General features: G+C 47.1%; 1 protein-coding gene across 2 annotated transcripts in view; it reads right to left on the bottom strand.

Moving 5' to 3' along the window:
• Positions 1–25,841, bottom strand: part of Cnih3 (cornichon family AMPA receptor auxiliary protein 3) — a 130,556-nt gene that overhangs the window by 53,306 nt on the left and 51,409 nt on the right. Inside the window, exon 2 of one of the 2 annotated variants that reach the window (XM_004653250.2) lies at positions 8,445–8,513. The exons of the other annotated variant lie outside the window; for it this stretch is intronic. Coding sequence (XP_004653307.1) covers positions 8,445–8,513 — 69 coding nt within the window. The remainder of the gene's footprint in view (positions 1–8,444; positions 8,514–25,841) is intronic. 2 annotated transcript variants of the gene reach the window in all.

The following is a 25,841-nucleotide window of genomic DNA, read 5'->3' as shown; positions in this document are numbered from 1 at the left end:
TCATAATATTTAACGATCCATGTTGTCCAGTAGTAAATCCACAAAACAGAAGTATTACTTCCACTAGCAATTGTATGGACATTGAATGCTTTGATTAAAATACTACTTTTAGGGCTGGAGAGATGGCTTAGCGGTTAAGCACTTGCCTGTGAAGCCTAAGGACCCCGGGTTCAGGGCTTGATTACCCAGGACCCACATAAGCCAGATGCACAAGTTGGCGCATGGATCTGGAATTCATTTGTAGTGGCTGGAGGCCCTAGTGCACCCATTCTCTCCCTCTGTCTCTTTCTCTCTCTCTCTCTTCCTCTCTGTCATTCTAAAATAAATAAATAAATAAAAATAAGCAAAAAAATATTAAAATACTGCTGTTAGAAGCTGGAGAGATTGCTCAATGGTTAAAGGTGCTCATATGCACAACTAGCTGGCCCAGGTTCAATTCCCCAGTACCCATAAAAGCTAGATACAAAAATAGTGCAAGTGTCTGGTATTCATTTGCAGTGGTGAGAGGTCCTGGCACACACACACACACACACACACAAGCATTCAAATAAATAAAAATGGTTATTTTAAAATACTAGTGCTGGGTTGGAGAGAAGGCTTAGGAGTTAAGGCGCTTGCTTGCAAAGCCTAAGGATTCCCATGTTTGACTCTCCAAATCCTCTGTAAGCCAAACGCACAAAGGTGAGGCAAGTGCAATGTTTCACATGCCCACTAGGTGGCGTAAGCATCTGGAGTTCGATTGTAGTGGCTGAGGCCCTGACATGCCAATTTTCTCCCTCTAAAATTAAAAAAAAATTAAAAACAAGCAAAAAAAGTACTAATCTTGACTGAAAAAAAAATGGTTCATAAGTTAAGCATGCTTGCTGCACAAGCATGATTCCCCAGCACCCATGTAGACATCTAAACATGACCATGTATGCCTGTAACCCCAGTACTATGGGGAGCAGATATCAGAGAATCACTGAGGGTCACAAAGACCTCAGCTCTGTTTTCAGAAAGAGACTCCATCTAAGGAAATACACCTATAAGTGATAGAGGAGGACATTCAACATTCACCTGTAGCCTTCACACATGGGTGGGCATGAGGAGTGTGTCTACATACACAATACATACATACCACACCACACATGCTACAACATGCACATGTAACAACAAGCCTGTTGTTTTTGAAGACAAAAGTAAATAAAATTTCACAACATGAGACTACAGAAAGCTGGGCACAGTGGCAGTAGGAAGATCACTGTGAGTTCAAGGCTGGCCTGGGGCTTCAGAGTAAGTTCCAGGTAAGCCTGAGCTAGAGTGAAACCCTACCTCAAAAAGAAAATAAAGGAAGAGAGAGAGATAAAAAACAACAACAACTATGAGCTAGTAAAAGAACTTTGGTTTAAAAATTTTAATTATTAGTAATTTTAAATTAGCTTACAAAGTCACAGGTTTCCTTATGATATTGTCATAATACATTGTTTGGGTTGATTCTTCCCCATTCCTCCCTTCCCTGCCCTTTCTCCACTGCACTCTTCCACTCTCAGAACCGCCCCTCCACTTCAATGGCTCATGTGTTCTGTTGTTGGTTTTTTTGTTGTTTTGTTTGTTTGTTTTGAGACAGGCTCTCGCTCTGTAGTCCAAGTTGGCCTCACTCTCAACACTCTTCCTGCCTCAAGCTCCCAAGCTCTAGGTGACAGGCATGAGCCACCAGAACTAGTGGCCACTGGTTCTAAAAAGAATTCGCAAGCCAGGAGTAGCGGCTGACACCCGCAATCCCAGCACTTGGGAGGCCGAGGCAGGTAGAATATGGTGAGTTCAAGGCCAGCCTGGCCTGTGTAGTTACACAGTGAGTGCAGGCCAGCCTGGGCCTCATGAGACCCTGTCTCAACAACAACAACAAAAAGAAAAATGACAGAAAGGAAAGAAAAAGAGAAGGGAGGGGAGGGGAGGAGAGGAAAGGGGAGGGGAGGGGAGGAAAGAAAAAAGGAAGGTAGGAAGGAAGGGAAGGAGTTCTTGAAAACAGCATACATTCAGCATTCCCCATCTACAATTCTTTTTCTAGTAAGCAGTCTCCCTCCACCTACACACACACACACACACACACACACACACACACACACACATATCAGGTGGTGTGGCTGTAAAGCAGGCACTGCAAGCTCGCTGGGCATCTCAGAACCAGGAGGGTGTCTCACTGGATCGTAAAGAACACACGTCCTCATTAATGTGTAGGACAGACACGTTCTCTACCCTCTGTTTGGACTTCTATGTGAGTGAACTCAGAAGAAGTTAGCCCTCAGTCACCCAACTGTGCCCATGACTTCGACTCTTCTAGAATTCAAGCCTGTCTTTGAGGATTGGCTCACTGCCAGGGGAAGATGTGCCGCAGCTAGGCAGGGAATGGTGCCCACAGCACACGCTAAATGCCACTGCTTCCCTTCCCCACTGTAACTGTCATGATTCCTGAACCACGCTGAACACAGCTGTGGCATCCCTGATGTTTCATTATCGAAGTAATTTGTTTGCCGTAGACGGAACGGTAATGAGTTTCCTCCTGGATCAGCAGTGGACAGGTGGCTGGGATGCTTCAGTCTCCCTAATTAAATCATAAATACAGTGATCCCTGTGCAGTCCATAAACCCAGAGAAAGCCGCCACATCAGGACAAGTTAGTGTCTGTGTGGCAGGGAAGACAGGTGACACAGGGGTAAAAGCACATGGAGACGTGGCAGAGCCCCAGCAAGATGACACCAGTCATGGCTGTGACAGACTGCCCAGGGGACAGAAGGAAGGGAGAATGTGAGATATGAGACCGGCCACTCCCATTCCCTCCTGTCTCCTCAAAGGGACCTGCCAGGACGTGCAGCAGTATTTGTGGCTTTAGTGCATCTTAAGTCTAAATGGAGCAGGGGTGAATCTCAGTGGTACAGTACTAGTCTAGTATGCCCAAAGATGTGGGTACCATCCCCACCATCCCAAAAATGAAAAGAAGGAAATCGAAATGGGTCTCGTGTCCTCATGCAGGACTGCATCATACAGGTCATGAAGTACTTGGGACACAGGACCCAAGTTCCCCAAGGGCCAGAATCACAGACCAGTGACATGCTTTCTCAGCCTCTGTGCAGAAGCAGAAATGCTGCTCTGGGGGCTCCACAGAAGCCAAAGGGCTGGACATGAACTAAATGAAGTGACCAAATATTTTGCTCCCTGCTGGGTAGTAATGCCTTAAAAGTAGGGCAGAGAAAATGTAAGCATCATAATGTGTTTGCATGCGCTTCTTCTCAGAAGAGCTTTTAGGATTTTTTTTTTTTTTTAATCCCTCTTCCCCAGGGTCACCTCCAGCTTTTGTCAGGCCATGAGATTGCTGAACTTCACAGGACCCTGGCTCCTTAGTTAATCTGTTAGCTAAGTAGAAGTGCAGCTGTAATGGGAATTTAAAAAAAAAAAAAACTATTATTATCTAGCCGGGCGTGGTAGCGCACACCTTTAATCCCAGCCCTCGGGAGGCAGAGGTAGGAGGATCGCCATGAGTTCAAGGCCCCCCTGAGACTACATAGTGAATTCCAGGTCAGCCTGAGCTAGAGTGAGACCCTACCTCGAAAAACCAACCAAACAACAAAAGAAAATTATTATTTATTTATTTGGGAGAGAAAGAAAGAGGCAGAGAGAGGGGGGGCGGAGAGAATGGGTGTGCCAGGGCCTTTAGCCACTGCAAATGAACTCCAGACACATGCGCCACCTTGGGCATCTGACTTATGTGGGTACGAGGGAATTGAACTTGGGTCCTTTGGTTTTGCAGGCAAGTGCCTTAACCACTAAGTCATCTCTCCAGCCCTGTAATGGGAGGTTTTTTTAAAAAACAATCAAACAGGATTGAGAAGGTAGCTTCGTGGTAGAGCACTTACCTAGCATGAGTGAACTTGGGCTCCATCCCCAGCACCACAAGAAGAAAAACAGTGGAAAGCCAGCCCCTAAGTGCAAGAGCTTTGTTCTTCAATGTCCATCCCTGCTTTCTTTTTCTTGTTTTGTCTTTTTTTTTATTTTTTGCATGTGTGTGGGGGGGGGAGGTTTATAGACATGTGTGTATGCTCATTCATAGGTGTTGGGCACATGTATGCATGTGTGTAGACATGTGTGCATATGTGGAGGCCAGAGGTTAACATTAGGTGTCTTCTTTTTTTAAAAAAAAATTATTTATTTTTATTTATTTGAGAGCTACAGACAGAGAGAGAAAGAAGCAGATACATAGAGAGAGAGAATGGGCGTGCCAGGGCCTCCAGCCACTGCAAACAAACTCCAGACGCATGCGCCCCTTGTGCATCTGGCTAACATAGGTCCTGGGGAATCGAACCTTGAACCAGGGTCCTTAGGCTTCACAGGCAAGCGCTTAACCACTAAGCCATGTCTCCAGCCCTCAGGTGTCTTCTTTGATCACTCTCCCTTTACTTATTGAGTCAGGTTCACTCACAGCTCAAGCACAGCCAGTATAGCTAGACGGTTGCCTCAGAGATTCTCCTGTCTCTGCCTCTCAAGTGCTGGGATTGCAGGCCGGCCACCACACCCTTCTGGCACTTATGCAGGGTACCAAGTACCTGAACTCCAGTCCTCATATTTACCCAGCAACTGCTTTATCTATTGAGCCATTTTCCCAGTCCTTCATTCCTTTTTGAAGCATGTGGTTGTTGGACAATACTGGGTATCTTCTCTGTCCCTATGCAAGCCTTTTTTCCCCCAAAATTTTCATTGTATTTACTTGTACCTATATTTGGGGGATAAGCCAACCTAGGGCCTCTTGCTGCTGTGAACAAATATCATCTGGCTTTACATGGGTGGCTGGGAAATTGAACCTAGGTGTGGTAGTTTGATTCAGGTGTTCCCCATAAACTCAGGTGTTCTGAATGCTAGGTTCCCAGCTGATGGAGATTTGGGAATTAACACCTTCTGAAGAGAGTGTATGGTTGGGGATGGGCTTATGGGTGTCACAGCCAGTGTCCCCTTGCCAGTGCTTGGCACACTCTCCTGTTGCTACGGTCCACCTTATGGTGGCCAGGGAGTGATGTCCACCCTCTGCCCATGTCATCATTTTTCTCTGTCATCCTGGAGCTTCCCCTAAAGCCTGTAAGCCAAAATAAACCTCTTTTTTTCCCTACAAGCTGCTCTTGGTTGGGTGATTTCTACCAGCAATGAGAACCTGACTGCAACAGTAAAGTGGTACTAAGGAGTGGGATGGCTGTTAGACACCTATGTGGCTGTGGCCTTTTGAAGCTGATTTTCAAGAGGAATGTGGAGAGATTTTGAAACCTTGGCCTAAGAGATGCCTTGCAGTGCTGTAAGTACAGCTTGATGGACTGGACTATTCTGGTCAGAGATGAAAGGCCTGAATGCAGTAAGAACTATGGACTGTGAGGTTTGGCTTATGAAGGTGAGAAAAAGCGTTGCTTGGACTGGGCTGGCAGTTTGTGTGGGAAGCTTGCAGTTATGCCCATGTCCTGAGAAGTTGTGCAGGGTTGTTTTGTGTAGAAATGAACTGGTATGAGGAGAGGGATATGGCACAGAAATAAACGAAATCTTTGGGCCTAAATTGCTGCCCATTCACCTGCAAATTATTTGAGAGATTACAACCTTTAAGATTGGGCCAGCTGACCTGCACTGGGGCAACAGGAAGACTGTAGACTCTTTTGGAGGCCTGAGTGCTCAAGAAGTGTCCTGTTCTTCAAAGTCTGCTTTATTCCCCCCGGATTAACAAATTAGCACCCTACCTGGTATTGTAAGAAATGCAGGAAAGAGAGGGTCATCGAGTTTGCAACACGGTCTTGTGTTTTGGAAATGGCCATGGGCAGTGTGAAGCAGGTTTGCTGGATGCCTGCACGGAGACCCCATGGAGTCATGAGGATGAACCGTGGCTTGCAGTGGAGACCCAGTGGAGGTGCCGGGACCACAAGATGGCTGATAAGGAGAGCTGCCGGCCTGATGAAGTTTTCCAGGACTGAGTAGCCTAGCTGGAGGGGCAGAATTGGAACTCCACAGACTTGTTACTGGTTAGAGTTATTGACTTGGAGATTTGTCACTGGCTAGAGTTGTTGGACTTGGAGCCACAGAACTTGGTGCTCGCCCTGTTTAAATCAGTTATTGCTTGAGTATTTCTTTGCTGTGCCCACTGCCATCTTTTGCAGTGTGAATGCTTATTCTGTGTCACTGTGGGTTTTTTGAGGTCATTTTTTGGTATTATGGCTCAGTTAGAAGACCTTGAATTATGGGGATGTATCAACATCATTGGAATAGATAAAAACCATGGGGACTTTTAAAGTTGGATGAATGTATTGCATTTTGCATCATGTATGGTTATCAGTTTATGGGGACCAGAGGCAGAATGTGGTAGTTTGATTCAGATGTCCCCCATAAGCTTAGGTGTTCTGAATGCTAGGTTTCCAGCTGATGGAGATTTTGGAATTAATGCCTTCTGGAGGCAGTGTACAGTTGGGGGTGGGATGGGTGTTATAGCCAGTTTCCCCTGTTTGGCACACTCTCCTGTTGCTATGGTCCACCTGATGTTGGCCAGGGGATGATATCCACCCTCTGCTTATGTCGTCATTTTTCCCTGCCATCATGATACTTCCCCCTGAAGGCTGTAAGCCAAAATAAACCTCTTTTTCCCCCACAAGCTGCTCTTGGTTGAGTGATTTCTACCAACAATGCGATCCTGACTGCAACACCAGGCCAGCAGGCTTTGTAAGCAAGCACTTTAAACCACCACATACCCATCCCCACCGTGCTAGTCTGGATAATTATACTAGCTTTAACTTTCTTCCTTCTTCCTGAACTTAGGGACCTGTCATCATGAACTGCAAAATGGCTCCACAAAAGAGTATCTGGTTTCACAAACCAAATTTCTTAACTCTGACATGGGGATCCTACAGGATGGCTGTAAGGAAGAAGCTTCTGAGCACAGAGAATTAGAAGGGAGAAGCACAGCCTCTTAACTCCTTGGCATTTCAAAATGGAAAATGCTCCACCTCAGGGCAGAGCCGTTCTGTGTACCCGTAGGTACTGGCAAGCCAGGTGTGTGCTGTGGGTACCAATCCTAAAATGTCCAGAAAGACATGAGTTTTGCCCTGGGCCAACCCCATTCAGATATGACGGTGCCAAATTATCACAGGTGGGTGGTTAAAGCTAGCAGAAGAGATGAAAATGGGCTTTAATAATTATAACTTCTATGAAATATGGTGAGCTTTCAAGGGGATCTTGAGGATACCTTTAACAAACCCAGTTTGCTTTCTATGACTTTGAAATGGTCTGCCTCTGTTTTGCAGAATCAAAGACTATTGTGCCAACGAGGGTGGGACGGGGGCTCAGCTATCATGAAATAAACTCTCTGAAAGGTCTACACTGAGGTGGTGGTCAGAAGACAGGCTTTGGGGACAGGCAGAGCTGGGTTGGAGACCTGATTCCAGAGTACACCAACCAGATAGCACCAGGTTCCTTGGTGGGCAGATAGCTGACCTCAGGCCAAAGACACCCGAGATGAGTGCCTGCTGGGTTGTGGGGCTTCATTCATCAATTCACCAGCCATGGGGAGAAGCCCAACTAACAGCCACATGCACAGCCTGATGCTCACACAGCCTGCTGAGCCACGTGGAGCCGGCCTCTGCGGGTAGAGGCAAAGAACCAAGAATCTCTGACATTAGACTCCAAGGACTCCACACCACCGTGCAGCAGACCCTTCTCTTGGGTTCTGGGGACTGCCATGCTTGACTGGCAAGGTAACTTGAGAGCTCAGCAGGCCTCAACAGGAAGGCTTTGCAGGCTGGACACGGTGGCGCACACCCAGCACTTAGGAGGCAGAGGTAGGAGGATCACCATGAGTTCAAGGCCATAGTGAATTCCAGGTCAGCCTGGGCTAGAGTGAGAGCCTCCCTCGAAAAGCCAAAAGGAGAAAATAAATAAATAAATAAATAAATAAATAAAAGAAGGCTTTGCAGACTGGGAAGGTGCTCAGTAGGTAAGAGTGTTTGGTTCCCTAGCACCCACAGGCAAACAACTGAGCAAAGCAACTCATGTCTGTAACCTCAGTCCCACGGGGAGCTGAGACAGAGGAATGGCTGGGGATGGCTGGTCAGCTAGTCTGCCCAGAAACAATAGCTCTGGGTTCAGTGAGTCTCAAAGAAACACACAGCTGAGCAATTGACATGCTCCTATGACCTCTGCATGTGTGTGCACGGGGCCTGTGCATCTGCCCATACATGACACCACACGACACACTCACATACCAGACCACACATAACGACACCTCACACACACACCCACTCACATATACAAAGGCTTCACTACAACCTTGAGCAAGATACACAGGCAGAGCAAGGACAGTGTGCTCGTCCTGGTTCTCTTCAAAGCCCTCACCCTCCTTCACAAGCTGGGGGCCTGTGGGGACACCACCTGCCTGTCAACTGCACTGTTACTTACCGCGTGAACCGGGTTGCATTGGTCTATGGGGCTCTTAAAATCCGTCCTTAACTCATCAAAGGCGATTATCTGAAACAGAACACAGAGTCAGGATGCTGTGCACAGTGCTTCCCATGGCTCAACCTCCAGCTCTTACAGGAGGAAGGAGAGGGTGCGGGCCAGAAGGCCCACTGGAACCCGTCAAAGCTGGTAATGGGCACATGGGCCTGGCTAGCTTCTTCCGCCTACGGTGTATTCTTCAAACTTCCCAAGTAACTTTTTTGTTTGTTTGGTTGGTTGGTTTTTCGAGGTAGGGTCTCACTCTAGCTCAGGCTGACCTGGAATTCACTATCTAGTCTCAGGGTGGCCTCGAACTCACGGCAATCCTCCTACCTCTGCCTCCCGAGTGCTGGGATTAAAGGCGTGCACCACCATGCCCGGGTGCAAGTAACTTTTTTTGTTTGTTTGTTTAAGCATCTCCTACTTTTTGTACAGCTTGTGTGAAGATAGAAAGTTTATTCAGATGGAGGCAGGTTGTGATTTCAATAAAGGCACACAAAAGTTAAAACTTCAAACCAGCATTTTCAGCTTCTAATCTGACAGCATGTGGAGTTTAATTTGGATTTTGGTAGAGATGCAGACTGGAAGTAAATGGGTTGTCTGGAAAAAATAAAATGAGACAGGGCTGATAAAAGCAGTAGCCACATCTGTAGGTGTCCACAGACTGGGCCAGCAGTTCCCAGACAAGCCAGACCTTGTCCTGCACACTTGGGTCCTGAGACTTATCTGGACACAGCCTCTAAGCTCCCCACAAAGCCATGGTTTCCCCATGTTTCAGGATGGGAAGGTGGGACGGGGACCTTCTGCCATCACAGGACGAGCCGTGGTGCATCCGCAGAAGGAGCCAGACAAGAGCACAGGTTCGCAAGTGCTCATTCTGACTCGAGCCACCCTGTCTACCGCAGGGCACTAAGTGACAGAACAGTGGGACTTGCATAAGGTCTGTTCTCTCTCGGGGTGTGGAGGCTTCGAATGCTCTCAGCAAAGTCTCTCCACTGCTACAATTTGGATCTTGAATGTCCCCTGAAGGGTTGAAGCAGTGGTCCCCAGCCCATGGTACTATTGGGAAGCAGTGGAAACTTGTAAGTGGGGTCTAGGGACAGAGAAGATTGTAAGAGCCACAGGTTGAGACATCATGCCCAGAGACATTCCCTCCCTCCCACGGCACATAAACCACAAACCCATAGGGAATACCTGCAACCCCACCGAAGAGTGCCCCCAACAGAATGGGGGCAGAGGTGAGGGAGAAGAGGGTACCAACACATGATGTATCCATCTGACATATGTTGTCAAAAATCATCATCATAAAAAAAGAAAAGAAGTGGGGTCTAGTGGAAGGGAGTTAGATCACTGGAGACACAGCATTAAAGGGAATCTGGGAGCTCAGCCCTTTGTGTTCTCGCTTGCTCTCACTCTGATGTATGTACTTATGTTACTTCACGACCACCATGAAGTGCAGAAGTGAACAGGCCTCCACCACTTGCTTCCCTCCATGATACACATGGCTCACCACGAACCCAAAAGCAACAGGACTGGAACCTCTGAAGCTGTGAGCTTAAAAATAAGTGGTGTCCAGCCGGGCATGGTGGCTCATGCCTTTAATCCCTCGGGAGGCAGAGGTAGGAGGATCAGCATGACTTTGAGGCCACCCTGAGACTACATAGTGAGCTCCAGGTCAGCCTGAGCTACAGTGAAACCCTACCTTGAAAAACCAAAAAAAAATATTAAAAAATTAAGCCGTGAGCCAGGCGTGGTGGCACACGCCTTTAATCCCAGCACTCGGGAGGCAGAAGTAGGAGGATCACTGTGAGTTCGAGACCACCCTGAGACTCCATAGTGAATTCCAGGTCAGCCTGGGCTAGAGTGAGACCCTACCTCAAAAAAAAAAAAAAAAAAATTAAGCTGTGTACAATTCTGTCACAGTGAGGGAAAGCTGTCAATCACACTCACTCAACATAAATGAACATAACCAATTCCCCACTAAGGCACATGCTGGCGGAACTCAGAATGTGTGGTAGACTTGACGAAGCAATGAAGCCACCTAAGTGCCCAGAGTGTCCCCAGCCAAGTCACAAGGGGCTGGGAGCAACTTCACTCTGAAGAGCAGTGCTATTTCATGACTGTCGTGAGCCACGCTGACTTCCACACATCTACAGAAGGAGAGGAAGACGCTAGTTAACTTGCACTAATAGGACACATTTCTATACCAATCCTAGCTGGATAGTTAGTTATTATAGTAGTCAGTTATGTAGCCTGTACTTAAACCCATCAGTAACAAGAAGCTCTCCCCTTCCTGAGGATGCTCATTCCATTGCTGGCTTCCTCCAGCTAATCACTGCCTTCCCTCGCTGAACTAACATGCCTCCTTGAAGCCTCCACCCACGGCCAAGGCCAAAGTAGCCAGCCACTGCCTGCAGGCCAGTCCAGCCTTCCACCCACTCTCCTATAACCTTCAGGCTAAGAATGGATCTTACATATTTTTTAAATATATTTTGTTTATTTGAGAAAGAGGGGGAGCGAGTGATCAAGAAAGAGAGAGGGTGGGTACACCAGGGCCTCCAGCCACTGCAAACAAACTCCAAATGCATGCACCCCCTTGTGCATCTGGCTTAAGTGGGTCCTGGAGAGTCGAACTGGGATCCTTTGGCTTTTCTGGCAAAAACCTTAACTGCTAAGCCATCTCTCCAGCCCCTGGAGCTTACATATTTTAAAAGAGTTGAAAAATATTATCAAAAGAAGACATTGTTTTGTGGCATTTAAGAATTCTGGGCTGGAGAGATGGCTTAGCGGTTAAGCGCTTGCCTGTGAAGCCTAAGGACCCTGGTTCGAGGCTTGGTTCCCCAGGTCCCACGTTAGCCAGATGCACAAGGGGGCGCACACGTCTGGAGTTCGTTTGCAGAGGCTGGAAGCCCTGGCGCGCCCATTCTCTCTCTCTCTTTCCCTATATCTGTCTTTCTCTCTGTGTCTGTTGCTTTCAAATAAATAAATAAATAAAATTTAAAAAAAAAACAACATATTAAGAATTCTGCTGAAGCCGGGCATGGTGGCGCATGCCTTTCATCCCAGCACTTGGGAGGCAAAGGTAGGAGGATCACCATGAGTTCGAGGCCACCCTGAGAATACACAGTGAATCCCAGGTTAGCCTGGGCTAGAGTGAGACTCTACCTCGAAAAACCAAAAAAAAAAAAAAAATTCTGCTGAATCCAAATCTCAGATTCCATGGATAGAGGTTTATTGGTGCTTAGTCATCTTCACTCCTCTTTTAATTTTTTTTAAATTTTTATTTATTCATTTATGAGAGAGAGAATGGACACACCAGGGCCTCTAGCCACTGCAAATGAACTCCAGACACATGTGCCACCACATGCATCTGGCTTCCATGGTTACCAGGGAATCAAACCTTAGTCCTTAGGCTTTGCAGGCACAGCACCTTAGCCATTAAGCCACCTCTCCAGCCCCCCATTCCTCTTTCTCTACATGGCTCTTATTGACTTCAGAAACAGAATTTAGGCTGAATGGTCTGAAAGTCCAGTATCTACTATCTTGCCTTTTAGGAAAAAAAAAAAAAAAAACTTGCTGGGAAAAAAAAAAAAAAACTAGAGCAATGGCTCAGTGCATAAAATGTTTATCACGTAAACATGAGACCCTGAAGTTAAGATCTCCAGAACCTACATAAAAGTCAGGCATGTTGTGTGCCCCTATATCCCATTGGTGGGGAGGCAGCCGAAGGAAAGCCCCACAGCAAGCTGGCGAGTCTAGCTGAATCTGTGAGCTCTAGGTTTAGTGAGAGACTCTGTGCCAAATGTAATGGAGAGTGCTGAGAAAGACACTTGACGTCAGCCTGTGGCCTCCACATACACATGCATCTGCACACACACACATATGAACACATATAAACACACACATACAAAAAATAAAGAGAAAAAACTTGCTACCCTCTGGTCTATTCTTATATTTACTGTATCGAGCTACGGTGTCCCATACAGTGGCCATGGCTACATGGGGTGCCTCAAGTTTACATGCCTGTTAAGCTTGAAATTCAGTCTCTAGTCATATTCGCACTGTCAAAACCCACACACATCATTTTAGTGTCTGTTAAAGTTCACACTCATAAAGCAGGAAATTCCTGCAGGAATTTCTTTCTTTTTTCTTTTTCTTTTTTGGTTTTTTGAGGTAGGGTCTCGGTCTAGCCAGGCTGAGCTAGAATTCACTATGTAATCCCAGGGTGGCCTCAAATTCATGGTGATCCACCTACCTCTGCCTCCCAAGTGCTGGGATTAAAGGTGTGCGCCACCACGCCCGGCTCCTGCAGGAATTTCTATTGCACATTGCTGTGTTAGAGGCGCATGGAATGCCTCCAATGTCTCTTCCACAGGGAGCCACTTACAGTGCATAAGGTTGCCGTATGATCCCAGCACATCTGTCTTCCCCAAGCTAAATCTCTCCAGCCATTATTCATACAAACTGGTGCTAGCTGGCCTCAGTATCCTAAGTGCTATTCACTAAAATGACAGGTTGGAAAGGTCTACCCTAAGATGTGCCTGTGAGAACTGCACACCATCTCCAAGGTGAGATTGATTAGCATGGACAATAACAGCACCGCTCACCTCCTCTGTTCTGCACCCTTAGCCTCTGCCACGGCAGCCTGGCTGTGCCAGCCCCAGGGCTTCCTCGGTGGTCTTCAGGTAAACCCAGTCCACCTGACTCTTTATGAGTACTTTTCATTTGGGGCGTCTGAGAGCAGGCAGCAGCAACTTTTGTCCCTATTCATTCCTCCCAAGCCATCTGGTCCATCAGTTCAGTCTTTCAGGACATGATCTGTCGTCTGCCATCTACAAACCCTGATAAACACAGTGTCCTCATCCTCCACATCCCTAGTACCCACTAACCAAATGCTCCAAGCAGGACCATGGACAGAGCCCATGGCCTGACACTCAGCTCCTGGGAAGCTGGCATCCCTCCCTGGGGCCATTATTTTTGCAGCTAAGAAGACAGACAAATGAGCAACTTTTTTGGGGGGGGGGGAGAAGAGAGAGAGAGAGAGAGAGCAAAAACGAGAGAGAACATGTGTGAGAGAAAGAATTGGAGCATCAGTGCCTCAACCACTACAATCAAATTACAAATGTTTGCACCACCTAGTGGGCATGTGCGACCTGTGCTTGCCTCACCTTTATGCACCTGGCTCACGTGGGATCTAGAAAGTCAAACATGGGTCCTTGGGCTTTGCAGGCAAGCACCTTAACCATTAAGCCATCTCTCCAACCCATTAAAATTATTTATATTTATTTATTTATTTATTTATTTATTTATTTATTTATTTATTTGAGAAAGAGGCACTGCAAACAAACTCCAGGTGCATGTGCCACCTTGTGCATCTGACTTATGTGGGTCCTGGGGAACTGAACCTGGGTCCTTTGGCTTTGCAGGCAAGTGCCTTAACTGCTGAGCCATCTCTCCAGCCCCAAATGAACACATTTTAACCCCATTATTACTCCAACCATGTGTCCACACCCATGTCCCTGCACAAGTGCAACCAGGGGCCAGGCTGAATGCAGCAGAGGGAGCTGGTGTACCAAGCAGGGCACAGGGGCTGCGGGGGATTCTGAGCTGCTAGGCCAGGCTGGGAGTAGACAAGAGCTGCCTCACTCCTCACCTAGAAGAGGGCAGAGACAGGAAGGTGGTGGAGTGCAGCTCACATCTGTGCCACACACTTAACTTGACAAGCCTTCACGGGCATCATTATATCCAGGCCCTGTGCTGACCACTGGAGACACCAAAGTCTACAACTCACAGCTCTTGGACTCATCATTCATGTCCCTAGTCTGTGGTGGGGAGGAGGGAAGGACAAGCATATAAACAGGCACTATGCTAAAGACCAGAGGCAAGATGGTTATAATTACTATTTATCACAGGGTCACTATGTGAAATACCATTATCACCCCCATTTTAGACATGGAAAAACTGAAGCCAAATGTGGTTAAATGACTCTAGAGACGTATCCAAACCAAGGCTGGCCTGACACTGAGCCTGGGCAGCTCCCATGAGTCCGTCATGCCATGCAGTGCATAGAGAGGAGGAAGTGGGGGTTTTGAGACACAGAAGAATGAGCAGCTGACCTGGGGGCAAGAAAAAATGTCCCCAAAGTGAACTCTAGCTCAGTTCTGCATGGCACCAGCCCATAAGCAGATTCCCCATTTCTGCCTATTCCCTGGATCTGAGAGAACCAGGCAGGGCAGCATCTGGAAGACGGTGGGGAGATAGATGCACAAGGACCATGCCAGGGTGGAGGGTGGGCAGACAGATACACAGCCAGTGTGGTTAACTCAGCTGTGGGTAGACAAGCTGCCTGTGTCCTGAGACTCCAGTTTACCATAGAGCCTAGCACCTGGCAGTGCTCAGTGAGCTGAGCCACTGACCTGATGCTAAGATCACTGCAAAAATCATTCTCAGCCGGGCATGGTGGCACACGCCTTTAATCCCAGCACTAGGGAGGCAGAGGTAGGGGGATCACCATGAGTTCGAGGCCACCCTGAGACTACACAGTGAATTCCAGGTCAGCCTGAGCTACAGTGAGACCCTACCTTGAAAAACAAAAAAAAAAATCACTCGTTTTTTTGAAATTAATATAGTGAAATGCACTAAATCTCAATGACGGCATAGAATGCTATAGACACCCCACAATCATAATATATATTAATTCTATTGCCCCAAATCCCCTCTTCTTGTCCTTAGGAGTAAAGTCCTTTCCTATCCTTAATGCTGCTTCCTGCCCAGCAGTCACTGATGTGTGCCTCATCCTATAGCTTTACCTTTGCCTGGTGTCAGGGAAATGGAACGGCAGACTTCTCCCTTTCATTGGGCCACATTGTTGCTTATATCAACAGTGTGTTCTTCTACACTGCTGAGTTACACTCCTTTCTACAGATGAACTAGTTTATCTTTCCAATTCACCTGGGTGATGTTGGTACCGACTGTCAACTTGACAGAACCTAGAATCACCTGGGAACAATTACATAGATTAGGTTAGACTCTCTGCATGCCTGTGAGAGAGTATCTTTAGTGGGTTAACTGAGGTGGGAAGACTCACTTTAACTGTGGGCAGCACCATTCCTGGGGCTGAGATCCCGGCTGTATAAGAAGGAAAGAGCTGAGCTGGAGAGACGGCTCAGCTGTCAAAGGCTTACTTACTTACAAACCCTAACATCCTGGGTTCGATTCCCCAGGACCCACATAAAGCAGATGCACAAAGTGACACACGTGTCCAGAGTTTGTTTGCTGTGGCAGAAGGCCCTGACATGCACACACTTACACACACACCCCATTGTCAAATAGATAAAAATATTTGAAAAACAAAGGAGAGCACTGGCTTAGCACCTTCATTACTACTTTCTGCTTCCTCACCGTGGCCAGAGTGATCAGAGGCCTTCCTTACCATGATGAACAGTAAGCCAAAATGAACCCTTCCTCCTCTAAACTGTATTTTTTTATTTCTTCCTCCTCTAAAATATATTTTTTATTTATTTGAGAGAGAGGGAAAGAAGGAGAGAGAGAGAATGGGTGTGCCAGGGACTTCAGACACACTCTAGATACATGCACCGTCATGTGTAACTGGCTTACGAGGGATCTGGAGAATCAAACCTGGGTCTTTAGGCTTCTCAGGCAAGCGCCTTAACCACTAAACCATCCCTCCAGCCCTACACTGCTTTTTTATCGGTTATTTTGTCCCAGCAACGAGAAGATAATGAATACAGCTTGTTAGAAGGTTGGGGTTGTTTCCAGACTTTGACAATTACAAACAAAACTGATGCAAACATTTGCAAAAAGGCTCTTGTCAAAAATGTGTTTTATTTCCCTGGGTAAACAGGAATATGATTGTTAGACTAGTGTTAAGGGTATGTCTAAATGTCTAAGAAACTACTGAGCAGTTTTCCGAAGTGGTTGTACCATTTTGTACAGGTAGCATGAGGTTTCCATGACACATCCTAGCCCAGAACTGTTATTGTCAGGGTTTCTTTGGCCAGCCCAACAGACATGTGGGGTCTCCACTGCACTTCCCCCGGGGACTAATGATGCTGAGACCTGTTCAAGGCTTAGTCACTACCTGTGTATCTTCTTTGGTTTAGTATATGTTTGAGTCATTTGCCCTTTGGAAAAAAAAAATCTGTCTTCTTACTGATGATTTTATTTTTATTCTATCCTGAGGTTTGAACTCAGAGCCTCACACATACTGGACAAGTGTTCTACCATTAGAGTATGCCCCAGCTCATTATTTGTGTCTCTCTCCTTTTTTTCCCTATTTTTTGAATGTGTATGTGGTGTATGTATACATACTCATATGTGTGTGGCCCACATGTATATATGTACATGCAAGTGGAGGCCAAAGTTTGGTATCAACTGTCTTTTCAATAGCTTTCTTTTTTTTTTTTTTTTGAAACAAATGCTGAACCCAGGACTCACCATTTCAGCTTGACAAGCTAGCCAGCAAACCTCAGGGGTCCCTCTGCCTCCACTAGGGAGCCAGCCCTGAGATTACAGCTACACAGCACCATACCCAGCTTGTATGTGGGCAGTGGAGAATCTGAACTCAGGTCCTTGATGTTGTGTGACTAAAGTTTTCTCTCCGGCTATTTCTTCCTCTTTGGAGACAGTGTCTTGCTGTCATGCCCAGACTAACATTGAACTCTCTTTGTAGCCCAGGCTGGCCTCACCCTTGCCATCTTCCTGCCTCAGCCTCGTGAGTGCTGGAATTACAGGCATGTACCATCAAGCCTGGCTCCTTTTTTCATCTTACCAGTATGCTTCTCAGAGCCAAATATTTTTTTACTGTGACACTTACCAATGTGTCCCTTTTCCTTTACTGATCCTGCTTTGGTCCTGAACCTGGGAACTCTCTTGGAACTATAAAAACTCGTAAGGCCACAAAGATTTTCTTCTACATATATTTTTTTTCCTAAACCTAGAGTTTTCTCTGTGGGAAGATTTGAACTATGATTTTAATTTCAAAAATAGATTTAGGGCTACTCTGGTTGTTCCTTTCCTCTGACATGAGCTTTCATCACTCGTGGCTTCAAGGAACTGGCCCGTTTCATCAAAGCTTTCAAATTTAGCTGTTCAGAATTGCCCTTTATCGTTACTTCCCTCGTCCCCTGCTTTTTGTTTCACGACTTTCCAGGTGGAACCCTGAGAGGGTCCTGGGAGGGTGAGAAGCGCCTGCAGCAGAGCAGGGGACACACAACAACTGAAACTACCTCGAGACCTGCCTGGGCCCCACTTCAAAACATGGGGCAAAGTGAGCCTCTGGGTTGGAAACTGGAGGCATGCAGGAGCTGTGACAAGATGGGGGTCAGGAAGAGAGACTGGTGGATGCCAGGACCTGGTGAGGTTGCAAGTTGGATGCTCCCAGAGAGCCAGATCTAGAGTCCAAGGCAGGCCCAGAGGAGAAAGAGGGGCTCCGCTCTGAGATGCTAGAACCTCCTTCTGCCACTGGACTCTGTCCCAGATTCACCTAAGTTCAAACTAGCTCTGCTCCCACCCTCCAGCCTGCGCTTCCCCACACCGAGGATGATGAATCAAGGAATGCTACCAAATGAAGCCCACAGTGAGGGGCATCCCCGAGAACCACAGCCGTGCCAATCACTGCTGGCATCTGCCTTGACTCTAGCTGTTCTCCATATGGTCCAGCCTGAACATCAGCAAGCCAGCAGCCTGGACCAGCTTCAAGAGGTAGAGAATTACAGAATCCCTCAAGAACGCATCATTAGAGCCACAGAGTCCGTAATTAGGAGATTCAAACCCTCCTCCCTGTGTGAAACAATTAATTTGCTTAAAGTAGTCATATTGTACCATGATGAAAATCTCCCCAGAATATGGAGAAATGACAAAATGTCACCTTGTATCAGCTGAGTCCCCAGACTGCCCATCACAGCTTGGCTCCAAGAAGATCAGTTTCCCAGGATTTTCTTTTCCCGGCACTTACTCCACAGTGCCCCCAAATGTGGAAAACTCTGACGTGCTTGGAGCTGTCTGGTCTTCATATTGGCTTATCTTACTGAAGTAGCTGAAGCCACATGGAGAGCTCTGTGCATGGGACAGGGACTTCCCCTGGCTCACAGGACAGGAAACAGAGGCCCAGCCAGTGTGTGAACAATATTGGTGGTATTGCAGGATGAGTGAGGCCCAGCCCACATCCCCAGACGTGGGCCCTGAGCCAACCAGAGCTCTGGCCAGCACCCTGCCCCCCACCTCATGACTTGAAAGGGTCAAAGAAAGTGTTGAATTATTAAAGATGCCAGGAAATTCTTGACTGTATGCCCAGGATCCTCTGCTATGTTCTTGGCTGTGGAAGATGGCACCAAGGAAGAAGATAAGGTGCCTGTCACCATAGAAATTATAATCAATTATAATCAATAAGTAGATAATTAACAAATAGATAAGAAAATAATCAGATAAATGGTAGGTTAGGCGACAAAAATAAAACATTTGATATGAAGGAAGGCCCCCCCACTAATGATATATCACTTCAGCTAAGAGATCTGGATGACCAGAAGCCAGGCATGTAAAGGGCTGGTGAAGAAAGTTCTGGAGCCCCGCCATTGAGGCTCTCAGGGGAACGTGCTTGGCAGATGGGAAATGCAGAAAGCATGGTGGAGTCCAGGAAGCAAGTCAAGAGAAGTCAAGGCAAGGCCCAACTGAGGCACACCGGGAAGTGACGTGCCTCGCTGTAGCCCCTCAACACGGACCAGAGTGCGAGGGACAAGCCCAGCCCATCCTCTCCATCGGGATGTTGCCGACCGGTGACTCGTGGGGCTGGTAGCACTGACTGCTCGTGAAGTCTTTTCTAGCTATGGGGTCGCAGACATGCAAACAAGGGGACGTATGTGACAGGTGGACAAGAGTGAAATCAGTACGGTTCACGCACAATGAGAGGTGGTGGGAAGATGGAAAGTCAACATGCAGAAGCCACAAGAAGAGAGATCATGAACTCAGCAAGGCAGAGCCAAGAAGACAGCACAGATTCAGGTTAAGCCACACTGAGGACAACAGGCCTTGGAAAACAATATCTAAGTGTTCTTATGACAGTACTCATTCCCACACACCCATAAACTTAACCTAGAGGCCACCACACACAGGGCCTGTGTTGTTGGGTCAAATTCACCCTGTTCTATACCCACACTACTGATATATTATGGACCCCTCCCCAGCAGACTCTTCTGCCTTGATTTATTCATATTGTGGGTTAAATACTGACCCCTTAAATTCTTGTCTACCTGGAACCTCAGAATGTGACCTTTCTTAAAAACAAAAAATAGTCACTGCAGGGCTGGAGAGATGACTAAGTAGTTAAGGCATATGACTGTGAAGCTTAAGGACCCAGGTTTGATTCTCCAGGTCCCACGTAAGCCAGATGTACAGGTGGTGCATGCATCTGGAGTTTGTTTGTAGTGGCTAGAGGCCCTTGCACACATTCTCCCCACCTTCTCTCTCTCTCTCTCTCTCTCTCTCTCTCTCTCTCTCTCTCTTTCTTTCTCTCTCTCTCTCTCTTTTATATATATATATATATATATATATATATATATATATATATAGTAAAATAGTTAAATAAAATGTTTAAAAAATAGTCACTACAGATATAATTGAAAAGATAAGATCACACTAGATCAGGGGTCCAGCAAGAGATTAAAAAAAAAAAATGAGGGCTGGAGAGATGGCTTAGCGGTTAAGCGCTTGCCTGTGAAGCCTAAGGACCCCGGTTCAAGGCTTGATTCCCCAGGACCCACGTTAGCCAGATGCACAAGGGGGCGCACGCGTCTGGAGTTCGTTTGCAGTGGCTGGAAGCCCTGGCACGTCCATTCTCTCTCTTTCTCTCTGCCTCTTTCTCTCTCTCTGTCGCTCTCAAATAAATAAAAATAAAAAACAAACAAAAAAAAGACACACAGATTAAAGTCACGTAAAGATGAAGGCAGTGATCAGGGTGATACAACTATAAGCCAAGGGATACCAAGGACTGTCAGAAATCACCACTAATCAGGAAGGGACCTTCCCTAGAGCTGTGGCCCTGCCACCACCTCAGCTTCATGACCACAGCCTCTCGAAATGAGAGAAGGCCAGAATCTTAAGCCACCTGGTGTGGTAACAAAGAGGTACTGTGTTAGGTAGTGCCGGGGACCCACTTGCAAAGTACTTGCCGCTGTTTCTGGCATGAACATGGAGTGGAAAGGGAGCAGAACAGAGCATTTCGGACCCCGAACCAACCCTTCCCCAGAGAGCAGTGTCTAGATTCACTCACGCCTTCCCGAAAGCCCCTAAGCCCCTGCTTAGAGAGGTTTAACAGACTCTGCCTCTCACTTCCTCTCCATTCCATTTTCCAGTAAGAGTAACTCCTTCAAAAACAGCCTGCGCCTAGGGTCCTCTTAGATCCACAACTTCCAATAGACAGAGGGAAAATGGACCTTGGGAGCTTGTTTACTGGCCAGAACACACAGGGATTCTGTCTAGTCCTAGTTTTATGTCTGAAACTAGTATTGCCACAGGTCCCAACGTCTCTTCGTTCTCTTGACTCTAAACTGCTCCAGGCAGTTGCCCGTAGGAATAACAGGGCACTGGCTTCAGACTCAGACAGTCTTTCCGAGACTCAACAGGAGACCATGTGGCACATCAAAGTAGCCATCATCTCTCACCCTCAACCACTGCCCACCTCTTACTTAAAAAGTGCAATACTGAAGTCACAGGGCAGTTGAAGCTTCCCACACAGCTTGCTTTATGTTCTTTTTATACAGCCGCCCAAATCAACATGATGTCCACTTTCCAAATGAAGCATGGAGAAAACTGAAAGGCCATTTAGAATGCCAAGGCCACCCTATGAAGGGGCAGAACTGAGGCCAGGACCTGTCCTCGCTATTTGTCTCCCTTGGCTTTCTCCCTTGGGTCTTACTTTTCATGACTAGAGGGAGTGAAGATCATTTTTTAATGCTCTCGTTGGTACAGGTACCACATGGGGTATGACACAGCCAGCTTGTCACCAGAACTCTTCTTTCAAGGGTTCTCAGGCAAATAAACTGCTTTGTCCTACGTGACTAAGAGCATATAAGACCAGGGACAGGAAGCTTCTAACCACAAAGATCTAATTCTTATCCTAACCCCATTCCATCTCACCAAGTCAACACCCCCCCACACACACCCAAGGGAACAGAACCAATTCCTGTGTCAGTAGAGAGACAGAGATTTTCTTAAAGGTCATCACAGAGGCTGAGAAGTCCTGAACCTATAGTTCAGGTCCAAAGACTCAGTCTCTGACTCTATTCAGCCTTTCAACTGAGCAGAAAAGGCCGTTCCTGGAAGGGCAGTTGCCTTATTCAAGTTTCACTAATTTAAGTGTTAAGCTCATCTCAAGACACCCTCACACTCAGAAACATCCAAATAAAGTTTTACCACATATCCAGGTACTACAGCTTAGCTAAATTGCATGCCGATTAATCTTCACAATTTTTTTTCAGTGCTGAGGACCAAACCCAGGGCCTTGCATTTACTCATCCACTGAGCTAAATCACCAGCTCCAACCATCACAATTTAACATGGGTTCAGCCTGAGCCTGATGGACCCTGAGGAATGGGGCTTGGGCTTGGTGAGAAGAGCATGAAACATGAGCACTGCCCTCACTGCTATCCTGACAACCTGCTCCAGGGAGATAACAACAGACACTGAGGACGCTCATAACCCATCAAAGCACAAAGCCAGAGTTTGCAGAGAGCTCAACACAAAAGTAGTCTTGAAACACACCTGCCAAGGCTCAGGGAACATTGAATTAGAGGGGGAGGAAAGATTGTAAGAGCCACAGGGTAGGAATGATCTCCTTATGCCAGTACTAAGGTGTCAATCTTTGATGTCCTCAAAAGCTCATGTGGTTAAAGGCTTGGTCACTGGACTCTGTGGGATTGAGAGGGGTGGAGTCTTTAAAAGGCAGGGCCTAGTGATAGGAAGTTAGGTTGCAGGGGGTGTACCCTTGAAGGGGATGTTGGTTGGGATACCAGACTCTTACGTACATATTCAGAATTATATTCTCTTCAAACTCGATGTCCCTCCTCCCCGCAACCCCTCTTTCCTGGCCATCGTGAGATAAGCAACTTTGCTCTGCCACACCCTCCCCACCACAATGTTCTGCCCCACCACAGACTCCAAAACAGCGAACTCATGGAGCGAAGCTTCTGAAACAGAGTCAAAGCCTTTCCTCCTTGAAGTCCATTTTATCAAGTATTTTGTCACAGCAAAACAAAGGTGACATAGCCACTATCATGCTAAGGTCCCCCACACCCACCATCCCCTCAGACACGTCTCCCACAACCTCTTTCTCACACCATCGCAAGATGAGCCACCTTCAGCTCCTGGCTCCCACCCTCACAGGAGCAGCCTGTAGAGGGAAGAGCCTAGGCCTGGAGTAAGTCTTGATGTAGGCTCCACCTGCCAGTCACTAGCTGTGAGACCTTGAATACACCCTTTACCTCCCCAGGCTGTGGCTTCCTTATCTGTAAAATGGAAATAGGGGACTGGTAAAATGGCTTAGTAATTAAAGGTACTTGCTTCCAATCCTGCTGGCCCAGGTTCAAATCCCAAGCCACTCATATAAGTCAGATGCAAAAAAACATGGCTCAAATAAACAGTGTTCATTTGCAGTGCCAAGAGGTTCTGGTGTGCATACACACACACACACACACACACACACACACACAAATAAATAACAATTTAAAAAAAAATTAAATGGGGGGCTGGAGAGATTTAGTGGTTAAGGCGCTTTCCTGCAAAGCCTAAGGACCCATGTTCAACTCTCCAGATCCCACGTAAGCCAGATGCACAAGGTGATGGCAACATGCAAGGTTGCACAAGATGGCACACATGTCTAGAGTTCAATTGCAGTGGCTGGAGGCCCTGGCACATCAATTTTTGCGCTCTCTCTCTCATAAAAAAATACAAAAAAAATTAAATGGGGGCTAGAGAGATGGCTGAGCAGTTAAGGAACTTGCCTGCAAAGCCTAACAACCCAGGTTTGATTCCCCATGTAAAGCCAGATACACAAAGAGGTGCATGTATCTGGAGTTTGTTCACTTACAGAGGTCCTGACATGCCCATTCTATCACTCGTCTATGTCTCTCTGCTTACAAATAAATAAATTAAAATTTTTAAATGGGAACAATAGCCAAGGTTAGTGGCTCACACCTCTAATCCTAGCACTCAGTAGACTGAGGTAGGAGGGTCATCATGAACTCAAGGCTAGCCTGGACTACAGGGTGATTCCAGGTTAGCCTGGTATCACCTGAGACCCTGCTTCAAATAAAATGAAAATAATGATGCCCCTACCTATACTGGTTTCACTGAGTGTGGTGAGATGGCCTAGACTATAGTGCATAATAGAGAAATGAGTATGGGTAGGGCAGGCTCCCATTGTGTCCACATGAAAGGACAATTTACCAGCAGGCTCGGGTATAATCTGTGAATCAAAAGGTCCTGCTGGAACCCAATCTCTCTGCCTCACTGATTTGTTTAACTTCAGGCAAATATCATGAACCTCTTCAAGCCTCAGTTTCCTCATGTGTCAAGAAGCAACAGTAATGCCTCCTACCTTCAAGGTTGCTTGCTGCAATGATAAGAAATAACGTGCATACTGGGCAGTGCCCAGCACCTACTAACAGTGCATGCTAACTGTCACTAGGATGTTTGAGCATCACCTCTCTGGGCCATGCCTTTTCTCCCCTCCCCAGCCTTGGGCACAGCCACCAGCATCTCTGTCTGCATCCAGCGGAGGCCGTCCCTGCAGAGGAGAATGCATAGGGAAGGACCCAGGGCACAGCAGTCAGAGCAGAAACCCAACAGAGCCCACCTGTCACAAGTGGAACACTGACTGCTGGGACACCTGAAAGGAAGTTCCTAGGGGAGCAGCTGGCAAGGGAAACCTCAGCTGCCCTGTCCCTGGGCCTAAGTGACAAATGTAAATTGAGGAACACAGAACACACTGGCACCTTGGCCATTGTCTGAGCCGAAATCTGCAGACACAGCCAGTTCTCATGCTGCTCCCCTGTCCTTATCTAGTGACCAGAAAACAACAAAAACAACTAACTCAGAGCCCAGGACAGACGCCAAGGGAGCGGAAGGCAGCCAGCCCCCAACTCTGCTGACCTGCCTTCCGCTAACAGAGTCATCCAGCTCCAGCCAGCAGCCGCTGGGTCAGGGGAGGTCTAGAGGGGACTCAAGGATAAGGATGCCTATGCTTACTGCCTTGTCCTCAGAGGCAAGACAGCCACTGACAACAGAATCAGGGAGGACATGTGAGGAGAACAGCCCACTGTGCTCTGGGCCTGTCTGCCCATTCTTTCAGGCCAGAAGCCCATCTCCACACAAACCCAACACTGCAGCCAGTCTGGCACATCAAGCAGGTTGGACTCTAGGGAGCTGTCCCCAGCCCAGGCAACCCTCCACCCCAACAGGCTTGGCACCTTGACCTCTCAGCATCAGACTGAGGGAGTGAAGGCGGCCTTCCAGTCACTCTTGAACATATATGTGCACGTCAGGTCCTGCACTTGGAAGCTGCCACTACCTCAGAAAGCAAGACAGGAGCTTGTGCTTAGCGGCTTGTTCATTCTACCCTAACTTGGAGCCACAAGAGCCTCTGGGGGCAGGAGCCTAGCACACCAGGTATCCATCATTCCTCTCATGAATATGAGGCTTTCAACAAAACTATCAAAACTCAAGTAGAGGGGCTGGGGAGATTGCTTAGTGGTTAAGGCACTTGCCCGCAAAGCCAAAGGACCTAGGTTCAATTCCCCAGGACCATGGAAGCTAGATGGACAATGTGGCACATACATCTGGAGTTTGTTTGTAGTGGCTGGAGGCCCTGGCATGCCCATTGTGTGTGTGTGTGTCTGTCTGTCTGTCTGTCTCTCTCTCTCTCATAAATAAATAAATAAATAAAAGCATTAAAAAAAAAAAAACTCAATGCCGGGTGTGGTGGCGCATGCCTTTAATCCCAGCACTCGGGAGGCAGAGGTAGGAGGATCACCATGAGTTCAAGGCCACCCTGAGACTACATAGTGAATTCCAGGTCAGCCTGAGCCAGAGTGAGACCCTACCTCGAAAAAACAAAAAAAAAAAAAAAAAAAAAAAACTCAAGATGAGGAAATGAAGGAGAGCACTAATTCCCACTAGGCCCAGGATTTCAGTTTGCACACTTCTGTGGTAGATTGCATTTGTCTGGCCTGGGACCCTCCGGGGCAGAAGGAAGACATTACCAGTCTTCTTGCTTCATGAATCATTATTATCTTTTTTTTTTAATATTTAATTATTTATTTACTCTTTAAAATATTTTTATTTATT

Source organism: Jaculus jaculus, chromosome 1 (assembly GCF_020740685.1).
Source record: "Jaculus jaculus isolate mJacJac1 chromosome 1, mJacJac1.mat.Y.cur, whole genome shotgun sequence".
Lineage (NCBI taxonomy): Eukaryota > Metazoa > Chordata > Mammalia > Rodentia > Dipodidae > Jaculus > Jaculus jaculus.
This window is presented reverse-complemented; position numbering and strand designations above follow the sequence as displayed.